The sequence below is a fragment of the Myodes glareolus genome, chromosome 4 (assembly GCF_982192425.1).
Source record: "Myodes glareolus chromosome 4, mMyoGla1.1, whole genome shotgun sequence".
In the NCBI taxonomy this organism is placed as follows: domain Eukaryota; kingdom Metazoa; phylum Chordata; class Mammalia; order Rodentia; family Cricetidae; genus Myodes; species Myodes glareolus.
The window spans coordinates 104,473,537-104,488,642 of NC_142029.1; the positions used below are offsets into that span (position 1 = coordinate 104,473,537).

The following is a 15,106-nucleotide window of genomic DNA, read 5'->3' on the forward strand; positions in this document are numbered from 1 at the left end:
TATCACTATTGGCAGTTTTAAGGTAGTATCATTTAGGTGCTGGGAACTGAACTCTGGTCTCTGGAAGAAAAATAAAGCACTATTAATCCCTGAGTCGTCTTACTATCCCCTTTTGTTTTTCTTGAAACAGGGTCTCATCCTATATCCCAGACAAGTCTGGAATATCATGCAGCCCAGGTTGGCCTCAAACTTGCAATAATTTTCCTGCCTCAGTCTCATGAGTGAGTACACAGTATGATTTCAAACACTGAGGCTCCTTAGGGAATGAGCTGATCCAGAATTGGGACAGGAAATGAAAAGAGGAACCAGGGGAAATCAGCTAGGACAAAGAACAAGAAGTATTCTAATACCAGGCGGGGCCTGCTAAAAGGATAGGAAAGTCAACTAAGAGAAGTCAAATCTGAACAACTGGAAAAACAAAATAAATGAATCAGTGTTAATGTATAGACCAAAGCATCAAATAAACACTCACGTCCTCACTGAAAATAAATGGAGTGGCAAAAGGGAAGAAATCAGAATGCTGCTTGCAACATCCACCTTGAACAGCTCCATATCCACAGCCCTGAGCAACCAACACAACAAATTAGTAGAGCTGGGTTTGGTGGGGCATGCCTTTAATTCCAGTACTAGGGAAGCAGAGGTCAAGGATCTCTGGGTTTGAAGCCAGTAAGGTCTACAGTGAGTTCCAGGACAGCCAGGGTTACATATAGAGAAACCTTGTCATGAATAACAAAAAAAAAAAAAACAAAAAAAAACAGAGAAAACCACAAGCACTCAGTAGTATTCGTGCCTGGATGGCATGGTCAGGGTTGCAATGGGCATGATGTAGGCAATATAGACAGGAGGGAAACAGGTACTTCACTTCCACAGCAATGGGCATAGTTCAGCAATGGAAAATTTCAAACTCACAATGAGGACGAAGCAGAAGCCAATGAAATACATGTGCATACAGGACTAGGGCATGGTGCAGTGCTAACACTTGCCTAGCATTCTGAAAGCCTGGCTCCACACACAGGACCTCTAACAAAAAGTAGTGCAGAGGCACTCAGGAAGTTGAGGTAGAATCTTGAGCTCAAGGCCAGTCTGCAATGCATGAGTCTATCTTATAATAAATGATAATAAAAATGTATCAAAGTTCAAATTATGGAAATACGGATGAACTATGACAGACCAGAAGTATGGAGCCCTAACAACTGAGCCTGGACCGAGTCACAAACATTAAGAGAAAATTAGTGGAAGTGACTGAGGTTAGAGTGCACTCTGGGGTGCCATGCCAGTGGTGGCCCTCAACAGTGACTGAGCCTGAGGTACAAAGACGCATTAAAGGGGAACTGAGAGGTAAGTGTGAGGGCCTCTCAGTGAGTCTGCGACTGCTGTCATCCACCACCAGAACAAAAGGATGAAATTTCACGAAAGGAATAAAGCAAATGGAGAAAGAGGCAGCTCTTCCTAGTGGAGAAGTACAGTAAGCACTTGAAGAAGGAACTGTGTCTGAACAGCCCTGCAACAATCACTGCTGGCAAGACTCATACTGTGCCTGCTGTGATGCTTCAGCAGCAGAGAAAATGGGGCATCAGCTCGAGCCTGGTGGCTACAACTAGACATTTAACTAACAACAAAGGGAAATACTCAGCATGACAGTGAAAGCACCTGGAAGGTACTTGGAAGCTGGGTCGAGGTTGCCATCCCCCGTGGAAGAACACAACCCTCAGAGACTTCATATAAACCCTAACCAAGAGATAAACTTTCTGTTCAAGTCCCAAAAATGACAAGTTTGTAAAGAACTAAGATTTGAGACTAGTGACTCTGGATGAACATATGGTTGAGGTAGACTGCTTGTTCATTTCCCGATTGCTCAGACCTGAATAATCACATGGAAACTGTATTAATTACAACATTGCTTGGCCAATAGCTTAGGCTTCTTATTAACTAACCCTTACATCTTAAATTAACCCATTTCTATCAATCTATATATTGCCACGAGGCTGTGGCCTACTGGTAAGGTTCCTAAGTTTCCAGTGTGTCCTCCTTCATGCCCTTCTACATGGCTTCTCGCTGTGTGTTTGTCTGTCTGTCTCTCTCTCTTCTTTCTCTCCTGACTTCCTGTCTGGCTTTATTCTGCTAAGCCACTGGCCCAAACAGCTTTATTCATTAACCAATGGTAATAAAAACATATTCACAGCACACAGAGGGGGAATCCCACATCATATGGTGGTGGTGCTCCGGGGCTGCACTCTAGGATGAGGCCAGGCACACACAGAGACAAGAGAATCAGACTATCTGCCTAGGCCAGGGACTGACTCAGGGTCAGAAGTGTAACACAGGCTGGGCCAACAAGATCTAGTCCAAGGCAGGGTTGAGGCAGATGAACTGCTTTAAGCCATCAGATTTCTAGCCTGCTGAAACCAAGAAGTGGTGAGTGGGAGACTGCAGGACAGCAGAACGTATAGGCACCTGTGTCGTATATACCAAGCTAAGGTGTACCGTAAGAGGACACTGGGCCCTACACAGGGCACAATGCGTATAAGAGAGTACAAAAGCTTTTGCTTAAGAGTCAAAAGTAGTTCTACCATTCCCCCAGGAGGAGCAAAGAGCCACTGAAGAAATCTAGAGCTGACCCATGGGATATGGGTGGGCTCCACACACCTGCCTTCAGTTAGAGGCAGATAGCAATGGGCTGACGTGTGTCTCCCAAACAGATGTACTGCAGCCCTCATACTCAGAACTCAGACATGACTGAAACAGGGTCTCGTCCTAGTCTGAACCTAAGAGACAGAAATGTAAAGGCGGACAGAAGGTGGCCACGATGTGAAGACAGCTGCAAGAAGGCCACAGAGAAGCTCCAGACAAACCCCATGCCACACTCTGGACAATCCACTTCTACCCTGCAGGAAAAAGAATCCCCTGCTGCACCCAGACTGCGACCAGAGTCAAGGTCATACATACGAGAGAGGCACAATGATGAGGAAGGGCCCGTTGATGCGCTTGTGCTCCATGAGGTATGTGATGAGCGCGATGGTTTGGATGGTCTTTCCCAGCCCCATCTCATCAGCCAGGATGCCATTCAGGTTGTTGTTATACAGGGACACCAGCCACTCTAAGCCCTTGATCTGTAAGGGCAGAAATGTGAGGACCATGTTCACACAACAAATATGCCACCTGTAGCTACTCTTCCAGGCTCTCTCCCATGGACCGCCCAATTTTCCTTCTGTGCTCACCCCAGCCATACTTATTGTGAAAGCACAGGGGACTGTGCTAAAGATGGTTATAGTATTTTTTTTTTGTTTTATTTATTTATTTTTGTTTTTTTGAGATAGGGTTTCACTGTGTAACAGCCCTGGGTGTCCTTGAACTCACTCTGTAGACCAAGCTAGTGTCAAACTCACACAGATTCACCTCCTCTACCTCCTGAGAGCTGGGATTAAAGGCGTGCACCATCACTGCCCAGCTATTTATTTTTTAAATGGAAGTCATCTCCGCATTTACTGCCACTTGACAATAATGCAAGAGCTATCAAAAGAATAAGACCGTTTCATGCTGTGCTTCCAGCAGAAAACACCTTTAAACCACTGCTGCCTCCTGCATGTCTTACTCTATGACCGCTAGTTAGGACATGCTGTGGTGTCTGTCACAGGCTCTCCTGTCAGCATGATTCAACTCAGTTGCTTTCTTGCCTTTGTTGTAGACTGAATCTCTTCTGCATCATGTATTATATTCATACAAACCACTAACTAAACCCTCTCTTTCAATTGTTCATAAAGCACACCTGAATCCCAGAGCTCCTTTACAATTATCTGAAGATGAGGCTGGGAGCTGCACAATTACATTCTGGTCCTGGCCAAGGTAAGCCATGGTAAGCCAAGGTAAGACCACACAAACGAGATGCCACCTCAGAAATTGATCTATTAATAAATGAATTTTAATTGTTGTAGACTTATTTCATATTTTATGTGTGTGAGTGTTTTGCCTGTATGTATGCATGCATCACATGTGCCTGGAGCTTGTGAAGGACAGAAGAGGGCATTAGATCCCCGGAGACTGGGCTTAGATTTGAGCCACTATGTGGGTGCTGGGAATCAAACTGAGGTCCTCTACAAGAGCAACAATTGCTCTTAACCAATTGAGCCATCTCTTCACCTCTAAATACTTTAAGACAGGATTCAGGCCATGGATTAGGAAAGAGAAGCTCAGAAGTAAGACAATGCTCAAGAGTGGGCAAGGAGACCTCATGGGCTCTTAAGTGTGGGCAAATCTGACCTAAAACTTCTGCTTTGAATGTGTGTGATGTACAGATCGTGTATGAATGCATGGTATGTGTGTGGAAGCCAGACACTGTTTATCAGTGTTCCCTGTCACTCGCAGCTTCCTCAATATTTACTAAGACAGGATCTCTCACTGAACCCAGAACTTAATGATTTGGCAAGACCGGCAAGCCAGCTTGCCCTGGAGATGATGTCACCATCACCTTTGCTTTTAGTTCTTCAAGACAGGGTTTCTCTGTGTAGCTCTGGTTGCCCTAGAAAAGCTCTGGGGCCTTGAACTCACTGAGATCCACCTGCCTCAGCATCCTGAGAGCTGAGATTAAAGGCGTGTACCACGACCACCTGGCCTAATCCTCATTTTTAAGTAGCAAGTGCTTTATCAACTCAGCCATGCCCCTAGCCCACTACCTAAAACCTTCTCATTCTCAGGAGTGTGGTGGGGCTTGGACAGATGTATAGTGGACTAAAAGAGTGAATGGCTAGCTCTCAAGAGTCAGCAGCACTGCCTGGCACGGAACAATGGACCACACAGAAAAGCCTGCCACTCCATGGGATACTTCAATGCCAGAACCATTAGTGCTTCAGAGGAATGTGAGATGAAAACATCAAATGACCAATGACTACCTAAATGTTATTGTAATGTTAATAACGACAGGAAAGTTGAAGAGGTGATAAAGGGATACACTGCTTGCCTACTCACACAAGTCCATGGGTTCCAACCCCAGCACCACACACAAAAATTTATTACATGAATGTATTACATGTGTGTGCACTTGTGTGTCAGTCAAAGAACAACTTGCACTAGGCGGTGGTGGCGCACGCCTTTAATCCCAGCAATCGGGAGGGAGAGACAGGTAGATCTCTGTGAGTTCGAGGCTAGCCTGTTCTATAAGAGCTAGTTCCAGGACAGACAGGGCTACACAGAGAACTCCTGTCTTGCAAAACAAACAAACAAAAACAAAAAAAACCCAACGAAACAAAAAGAACAACTTGAAGAAATGATGCCTTCTACCATGAGAGTGTAAGGGATTGTACTGGAGTTGCCATGTTTGGCAGCAGGCATCATCACGTACTGAACAATCTTGCAGCCTTCTCCCAGAGGCTTTAATTTTTTTCTACTTTGTTTTTGTTTTTAAATTTGAGACAGGATCCCACTGTGTATCTCTGGCTGGCCTGAAGCTCACTATGTAGATCAGGCTAGCCTTAAATTTACAAAGATCTATCTGCCTCAGTCTCCCAAGTGCTGGGATCAAAGATTTCTTTTTTGGTTTTTCAAGACAGGGTTTCTTTGTAGCTTTGGAGCCTGTCCTGGAACTAGCTCTTGTAGACCAGGCTGGCCTCAAACTCACAGATCCGCCTGCCTCTGCCTCCCGAGTGCTGGAAGTAAAGGCATGTGCCACCACCACCCGGCTCTCAGGAATTTCTTTGTGTGTGTGTGTGTGTGTGTGTGTGTGTGTGTGTGTGTGTGTGTGTTTTGAGAGAGTGTAGCTTTGCTGTACTAGAACTAGAGCTATAGAAAAGCCTGGCCATCTGGCCATAAACTCAAAGAGATCTGCAAACCTCTGCCTTCTGAGTGCTGGATGGGATTAAGGGTGTGCACTAAGGCCCTGCACAGGCTTTTTTTTTTTTTTTTTTTTTTTTAATAGAGGATTTTTCAAAGCATGGAAGCTTTCCAACTGAATATAACATAAGGAAAAAAGTTTGGACCTTTTTTTTTTTTAACACATTAGGCAGGACCTGGGCAACTTGCAATGTTATTAATTAATTACACTGGCCTGTAGCGTTCCAGTGAATGCTGATTTGCCTCTGGAAGCTACGTAGGCATAGAGTCTAAGAGTTCTCCTAGGAAAAGTGGGCAAGAACAGAGGCCACAACCAAACAAAAGCAGGAAAATAAAATCTATGGATGGAGTGAGTTTGGCTCCCTTTTAGCATCTCAGAGATGAGACTACTCTCAGACATGGAAAAAGAATTTCCCAGCCAGGCTGGTCTTCTTGCCTTTATAGAAACCCTCCCACAATAAGGGCCATTCCTCTGCTCCCAGAACAAAGTCCTGCGCAGAGGTCCAGGTGACTATGGGTCTTGAGGTGTGATACAGAGTATACACACGAGGCCCGTCCCACATTGAAAGGCTAAGTCCTTTGTGAATATAATGCTCCGCTGCCTGAGGCACCTGTGGCTTACTGAAGTTTTAATACCTTCTGGCAACTAACCTTTCTGACCTTAGCTGCTTTAGACCAGGAAACTACCTGGGTTTAGTAATATACACCTTTCATTAGGCAGGGGCAGATGGATCTCTGTTGAGTTTGAAGCCAAAGTGGTTTACAGCATGAGTTCCAAGCCAGCCTGGGACACACGGTGAGACAAACCCTGTTTCTGAGAAAACAAAAATTGTGGTTCTTCAGGAAAAGTAAGTGTTGCCTAAGTATAGTCACCCGTCATCCCTGCTGCCTCCTGCCTTACCTGGTACTGTTTGAGGACACCGTTGACCATGAGGGCTGACTGCTTGTCCACTCTCTCTGTGACAGCATGGGCCACAGCATAGTAGGACTGCAGACCACGAGCAAGGGCCTGGGACACACCGTACTCATCATCCACATCTTGCTTGGCATTCCTGGAGGGGACACAAGCTGTGTGAAGATACACACTCCTTTCTGTGATAATATACTTCCATTAGCTTGAATTAGCTGCCTCTGTCTGTGACTTACGGGTTAAACTGCGAGAAACACAGAGGTGGGAATCACAGTGAAACTAGCAGCTGATCCCAACCTAAGGACCAGACGATTGCCTCTGACACGCCACAGGCTGGTGAAGGTCCTCCCACTCACCACGACAGGAGGTACTGGGGCTTAGGAGCAGCTGCTCACAGAACCAGCACTTTGTACCTGTGTGCTTTTTGAGATCCAACCTGAACTCACTTTGCTGCTGTTTACATCAATCTTTATCTTCTTGCGACAGGGTCTCAGTAAGTAGCTCTAGCTGGCCTTCAATTTGTCATCCTCCTGCCTCAGTCTCCCATTTCAGGACTGGTTCAAGATTCTTTTCTTCATTTTACATTCTGAGGTTTTAAGAGACCATTTATTTTTATGAAAGGTGTACATGAGCCAACACATACATGTGGAAGTCAGAGACAGCTCACTCCTTCCAAATTTGGGAACCAAATTCAGGTTACCAAGATTAACATCAAGGACCATTACCCGTCATCTCACTGGTTCTTCACTTTTCTTGTTCTTCCTTTTTTCTTTCTTTTAAAGACAGGGTCTCACTATTGTAGCCATGGCCAACCTGAAACTAGCTACATAGACCATGTTGGCCTTGAACTTGTTGCAATCCTGCCTCCTGAGTGTTGGCATTACAGCCATCCAGTTCATTCCAGGCTCAATAAATTCTTTTTCTTTTTTTAAAGATTTGATTTTTAATTATGTGTATATGAGTTGGAGGGGTCTTGTGCTTATGAGTACAGACGCCTGACAAGGCCACAAGGTGGTACTGAATACTCTGGAGCTTAAGTTACAGGCAGTTGTGTAACTCTGGACACTGGTACCAGAAATCAAACTCAGGTACTTGGCAAGAGCAGTATGTGTTTCTGATTGCTGAGCCGATCGTTGGTCCCACTTTTTCTAACAATTAAAAATCAGTAGTGTATGGGTGGCATATGAATGTGTCACCAAGTATATGAATTAAAGGGAATCAAGCTCACATGGTTAGGATTGGCAGTACTTTTTACCAGGAGTCATCTTAATGGCTCCTTATTTTTCATTTATAGTGATTTAAACTGCATGATGTGGCTATACTCACCTATACCTCCAGCATTCAGGATGGAAAATAATTTCAGGATTGAAACCAGCCTGGGCAATAGAATGATATCTCATCTCAAAATTTAAAAAAAAAAAAAAAAGGTCAAAGTCAGGTATAGTGGCACACATTTGATCTTGCCTCTCAGGAGGCAGAGGCTGATGGATCTCTGTGAGTTTGATGTCAGCCTGGTTTACACACTAAGTTACAGGACTGCTTGAGCTACACAGTGAGATTCTGTCTCCAAAAAAATCCCAAAAACTGTAAAATAAAAACAAAAAAAAAGAGAGTAGTTCATGTTCAAGTCTATCTCCACTACAAAAATAAATAAATAAATAAATAAATAAATAAATAAATAAATAAATAAATAAAAAACAGAAATTTCAAGTGATTTAAATTCACTACCATTAACACATGAATCCCAATGCTCTCAATGTGGCAGATGTGCATCCACGCACTGTGTCACTGTGTACTATGCTGCTTCGTTCTCATCTTTTTAGCAAATAGCTACAGCCAGGTACGATGGCACCAGCATATAATCCTGGCAATCCAGAGGAAGAGGCAGGAGGATCTATGTGTTCCAGGGTAGCCTAGTCTACATGCCGAGTTCCAGACTAACCAGAGGTAGACAGTGAAACTCTGGATAAAAACTCCTAGGGAACAGTCACATTAAGCTATCGTTTTCTTACTTGATGACTGCTTTAGAAAAGGTCTCATGTGTGCGCACGTTAAAATGTGTATGTCCCCATGTATAAGGAGGACCAAGTGTTCTTCGATTACTCTCCACTCAACAAGGCAGAATCTTTAACTTTGAATTCAGAGCTCACTAATATGGATAGTCTAGGTAGCCAGTGTGACTTGGGGATCCTAGCTCGCTGACTTCCATGAAGTGGAACTACAGGCAGACCATCTTGTCCACCCAGCACTAACGAAGGTGCCAGGAACCCACAATCTAGTTCTCATGCTTCCTGTGTGTAGATCAAGCACTTTCCCTACTAAGCCATGGATGTCTCCAGCCCTTGGAGGGGAGGTTCTTCTCATGTAGATTTGAAAGTAGAGGTTGAACATTCTTTTTCTTTCTTTCAAAATCTCTTTTTTTCATTTTTTTTAAAAGGAAGACCTATCTATTTTATGTGTATGACTACTTGCCTATATGTATGTCTGTGTACTGTGTATGTGCCTAGTACCCATGGAGGTCAGAGATCCCCTGAGGTTGGAGTTACACATGGTTATAAGTAACCATGTAGGTGTTGGGAACTGAACCCAGGGCCTCTGCAAAGGCAAGAGAACTGGCTAGTTCTCTAGTCCCCCTAGGTCAAGCATTTATTTCTTCTTCCTCTTTTTTTGTTTTTGTTTTTTGAGTTGAGATTTCTTGTGTAGTCCTGGATCTCCTGGACTCAATGTTCATTGAGTTCTCCTGGAACTCAATGTTTAGACCAGGCTAGCCTTGGAGCGCTGGGATTAAAGGCATGTGCACACCACCTGGTCGAGCAGTTCTTCATCTGAAATTTTCTTGTGTTTAAGATTTTGGAGTTCTTTTCAGTTGGTGGAATATCTATATAAAATTTTTTTTAAGTAAATCTTTATTATGTAGAGTGTTCTGCACTGTGTATCTGGAGGCCAGAAGAGGGTGCCAGATCTCATTACAGATGGTTGCTGGGAATTAAACTCAGGACCTCTGGAAAAGCACTCAGTTCTCCTAACCTCTGAGTCATCTCTCCAACCCATCTATATAAATCTTAAATAATTTCACAGTTCCCAATCACGAAATACAACAGTACTGTGAAAATGGAAACATTTGGAATTTGGAACATTTCAGATTTGAGTAACTCAGCTTTTATCTTATTTCTCTATAATGGTCCCCCATCAACTTCTCACACTAAAGAGATCAAATCTTAATTAATTTTTAACTGTGCTTCCAAGAGCAAATTTTTGTAGAAGAGAGAAACTGCATGCCCTGCAGCAGGGGTGAGTCCAGAACAGAGAGCAGATCATGTAAGTGCACAAGACAGCAGCAGCTCTCTGCATCTGCAGCCACAGGGCCACACCCCAGACAGATGCTTACTGACAAGAGATGCATACCACTGTCTATATATTTGTGTGCAAACAAAACAAAAAGGAGAGAATGCAGCTAATCTCTCTGGAAGATGATACAGGCTGGACACAGGCTTCTTGAAGGAAACATCAGGAGGCTGCTGGAACAAGAGAAGATGTGCAAGTCTGTGTTCTCACCCAACTATACTTTGAAAGCATATGATGAACAAGGAATCATTTTCTATAGCAAATCACTATAGAGACAAATGAAATCTGTATGGTCAACACTGGTTGCTGACAGAACTGGGGAATGACACCTAAGGAGAGGATGTCTAAGGCCAGTCTAGGTTATGTAGTAAGATCCTGACACAAAATAAAAACAATGGAAAGGGAAAGCCTGGGACTCTGGCCACTTGTTTTGGTGCCACTTTATAGAGCTTGCAGGTGAGGACAAATTGGGACCCCTTACTCAATAATGTGTCGCGCATCCACCTCAGAGACGTCATCACTGTCTGGGTCTGGAATCTTCTTCTTCTCCTCCACAGGCAGTGTAGGGGGCTGTGCAGGTTGAGGCTGCTCTTCTTCCTCCTCCTACCAAGAGAGGTGCCATGTCACCCAGTATCCCTAGCTTGATTCCCTAGTATCCTGCTGGGCTCCCAGTGAAGAGATGCTCGTATAGCCTTGTTCCCCCCAGTCCATAGTGTCTGTCTTAACTGTCCTTCCCTTTGAACAGCTAGATAAATGACTTGAGTTCACAAGTTTCACAGCAGGTTGCATGTTTTTTGCAAGGGTACCTTGGGGCGTTTCTATACCTGTTGCTCTCCAATCAGACTCCACATAGCTCCTCGAGTCATGCCAAACCTTTAGTGTCTACCAACTCAAGTAGCTTTCCAGTTTATAACTGACCTCACTGAACATGCTTGTGCATTACCTCCAGTTCTACGGACAGGCTCTCACTCATCTGGAGACAACAGGTATCTTTCCAATACTTGTAAATTGACTGAATGTTACCTTCCTTAAAGGGACTCCTTGCGGTTACTGAGCAGGTAACACTCGGACTCTGCATAGCATGTTCAACAAATACAGTAATGCATTTCCCAGTACTGAGCCATTCTTGTTCTGCATGAACCATAGCAAATTCTTCTCCTCTACTATCACAGAATTGTTACAGAGATTTTTAAATATTGTATGTAACTGCCACATGCCTCTAACCCTGGCTACACAGGAAACTGTAGAATACAGACTATAAGTTTGAGTCGTCTGGGCAATATAGTTGGATCTTGTTTTGAATTAAAATTAACAGCCAGGGCTATAGCTCAGTTTTAAAGTATCTGCCTAGCATGTGTGGCAAGGTTCAATCTCAATGGTACAAAATGCATGTGTTATTTCATAACTATCTGCTAAACTGTTCTAATAAAACTCTGACAAACTTTTCCCTGCACCATGCAACATAACTCCAGATCACTGAGGATAAGGAGGTTGCTAACACCAACAAGTTTGGAAAAGCAGCAGCCACCCAATGAGTCACAGCATGGCTAGAATTACACAGGAGTTGGTCAAACAGCTAAAGGAGGAGGAGGAGGTCAGGCTATTCCCTTTCTAGAGACATGAACTGAGCAATATTGAAAAAATGGCTATTCAAGCTCCAAGAGTTAGGCAGGGCATAGCTCATTCTAACATTCATCATGGAAATGCTATTAACTTCTGGGGAAAACAGGGCACAAGGCTGCAGCTTATTTATTTGGAACACTTCAACTAGCCCGCCCATTCCCAATATGAAGTCTGCTGTGCTAGGCAGCCATGGAGACGAACAAGGCTGACAGGTTCTATAACCAGTCTGGTAGAAATAAAAATACTCTACAAAAAAACAAACATATAATTGTGTCTCTCAGTCTATCAGACTACTGAAACAACAGATTCCAAAGAATGGGAAGTTCCCTAGGCATCTCCTGCTGGGAGAAAGGAACAGCACCAGTCACAGGAGCAACTGATCTTCCAGAAAGATTCACCCACTTGTCAGGCCACCTTACAGAATAAAATGGAAGCTAAAAACAGTGATATCTGGGACCATACCATGATAGGTACTGACTGGACATGTACAACCTTCATCCTCTATTTAAACTCTGATCTCATTTTTGGACCCCGATGATGGGTTTAAGGGCTTTGTTGGTTCACTTGTCCCTGTTCCCAATGTGGCCACATTGAATAAATCTTTCTGCTTTCCACTTTTAATGGGGTTCTTTTCACTGGAGCATTGAGAACAGGTGTGGCCAGACTTAACTTGGGACACAAGTTGTGACTCAAGTTTGAGGACATTTCTACCCATTTGGCAGCAATGAAGTCCTGCCTGCCCCTGGCCGAAATGGTTGTAATCTCAGCAAGGATGCTGGAATATGCTACTATATAGTGAAGATGTGCATGTGACTGGTGGAGTTCACATGAGCAGAGACAAAAGGGCCTTAGGAAAGACTAATCTGGAGGGCATTCCCCTGTGCACACAGCCATGTTTGCATACAATTTCATCCAGATTGCCACAGGATTTATCACTCATATGTGAAAGAGAAACAGAGCCTTTACTTAGGGAGCCAGGAATTGAACTAGGAAAATAAGGTGAGCCAAGCCAAAAGTGGCAGCAACCACCATGAAGAAAGCAAGAGTTCCTAGAATGAACTCAGGGATGCTATCCCCCCACAGATACCTGCCACTTTTGGTTAGCTTTGGTCAACCCAATACCAACTAGAGTCATGTGAGAAGGGACTCTCAACTGAGTGGTATCAGATTGGCCTGGGGCTGTGTTTGTGGGATGTTTTTCTTTATCACTGATTGATGGGCGAGTGCTCAACCACCCTGGAGACAGGTGGCATGGAGGTGCTTTGGGAGTCTAGAAGCAAGCCAGTAGCCAGGCTCCTCTGCGGTCCGCTTCACTCCTGGAGCTCCCGCCCTGAACTACCTCAGTGACAGACTGTGCTCTGGAAATTGTAAGAGCAAATGAACCCTTTCCTCTCCAAATTGTTCTAGGTCACGGTGTTTATCACAGCAACAGAGAAATCTAAGACAGGTACCATGATTCTGGACAGGGTAGAGGTCATAATCGTTCAAAGGAGCTAACTGGGAGTCTCTGAGTTTGAGGCCAGTCTGGTCTACATTCTAAGACAGTCTCAAAAAACAACAGAGCTAAGTAAATAAACAAGAAATAAAGGCTGTCAGGTGTTCCAGCCTCTTTTCACATACAGTGAAAGGTAACCAAGCCGGAGTAACTACAAGAGTGTGCAAAGTTGTTGGAGGAGTTAGGCTTCTGCTCAGTCAACGAACACAGAATCAAGAACAATGAGATTGGTTTGTCAAAGAACTCTGACAAAACCAAAATAATTCACAGACAAGTCAGGGACACAACAAGAAGGATAAATATCAATACAGCTTTGTATGAAGGCCACTAAAAAGTCAAAGACAGATAATCTATAACGCAAGAGAGACAAACAATTGGGTGGTGGTGGCAATAAAAAAGAGAACTGATATAGTAGGTGGCTGAATTCTCATCTGAAACAAGAGGCCAACAAAAAGGCTACTAAATGGTCTGAGAAGTTAAAAGTATATACTGCTCTTGTAAAAGAGTCAAGTTCAGTTCTCAGTGTTCATGTCAGGCAGTTCATGGCTGCCAATAGCTTTAACTCCAGGGTCTGTGACATCCTCTTGCATTTACAAGTCACAACTGCATATAGTGATACATGAACATGCACAGAAACAAAAACAATTAAACAAAAAGGTTAACCAAGAGTGGAATCACAATGTTCAAACTGCTTGAAAGAGGAGGAAGCAGGCGAGAAGTTATCAACCACTATCTATATGTTCAACTAAACTGTCCTTCCAAAGTACAAAAACACCCCAGAAAAAAAAAAAAAAGACTGAATAGCATCTGCTGCTGGCAGATAGGCCTTATTAAATTTCCTTAGAGGGCTGGGGTGTGGTTCATCGGTAGAGCACTTGCCTGTATGCATAAGGTCCTGGGGGTCAACCCAGCAGACGTGAAAGATTTAGAATCAAACAACCACTAACACAAATTTCAAGACACAAAACTGAAAGGCAGGCTCCCAGATAATTTAAATCCATGGAAAGAAGCAGCACCTGAAGAGACAACAGAGATGAGAGCCCACTGCACACTCATGAGGCCTTGTCATGCTAACACCTGCACACACACACAGGCATACACTCGCACAGACACAGATAAAATAAATTCTTGGAAAACAACCCATAAATAGCATCAGAAATGGTAAGTATATAGATTGATGTAAAAGGCTATAAATATACTTTCTTCTATTTTTTTCTATGCTAACATCTTTCAAAGGATTCAGAGTGCATAAAGCATTAATTTCAAAAATACTGTGCTACATCTCAGCACTCAGGAAGTGAGACAGGAGGATCACAGCTTCACAGTCAGTGGGAGTGTCACATCCACTGGAGGGGGCCACCACAAACCTATCTCAAAAATCCAACCTAAAAACTAATGTAATGACATAAGATGCCTACTGTAATGAGTGATTACAAAGAAATTACTATATAAAAGCATAGCTCAAATGAAAATTTGCAGAAAAGCAAAGTAAGCAAACTGATAAAAGACAGTACCAGGAAAGGAAGAATAAAAAAAAGATTGGGAAGAAGGAAGGAAGACAGGTAGGTAGAGCCGTGCTGGTGATGCACACCTGAAGCCCAGCACTTGGAATTGTCATGAAGTGAGGGCAGCTTGGAATATAAAGCAAAACTGCCTCAAATGCTCACCTGCACAAACATACAAGAACAAAGATGGGAAAATTAAAAAGAAATCAAATTGACCAATAGCACAGTGGTTTGTAAATGTTACATAAGCCTCCAATCCAAGTTTTATGCCTGGAGACCACTGTATGAGAGACCTAACTGCTGCAAGCTGCCCTCTGATTTCCAAATACATATGGCATGTATGCCTGCCCTCATCCACACAAATCATACACATGTGATAACAAATTTTTTTAAAAAGTTCAGATT

General features: G+C 43.5%; 1 protein-coding gene across 8 annotated transcripts in view; it reads right to left on the reverse strand.

The window, feature by feature from the left end:
- Smarca4 (SWI/SNF related BAF chromatin remodeling complex subunit ATPase 4) overlaps positions 1–15,106 on the reverse strand; it is a 98,053-nt gene that overhangs the window by 41,345 nt on the left and 41,602 nt on the right. For all 8 annotated transcript variants that reach the window (XM_085689836.2, XM_085689837.2, XM_085689835.2 and 5 more), the window contains exons 14-16: positions 10,560–10,681; positions 6,725–6,875; positions 2,947–3,110 (exon numbers count right to left, since the gene is read on the reverse strand). In XM_085689836.2, the coding sequence (XP_085545962.1) occupies positions 2,947–3,110; positions 6,725–6,875; positions 10,560–10,681 (437 nt within the window). The remainder of the gene's footprint in view (positions 1–2,946; positions 3,111–6,724; positions 6,876–10,559; positions 10,682–15,106) is intronic.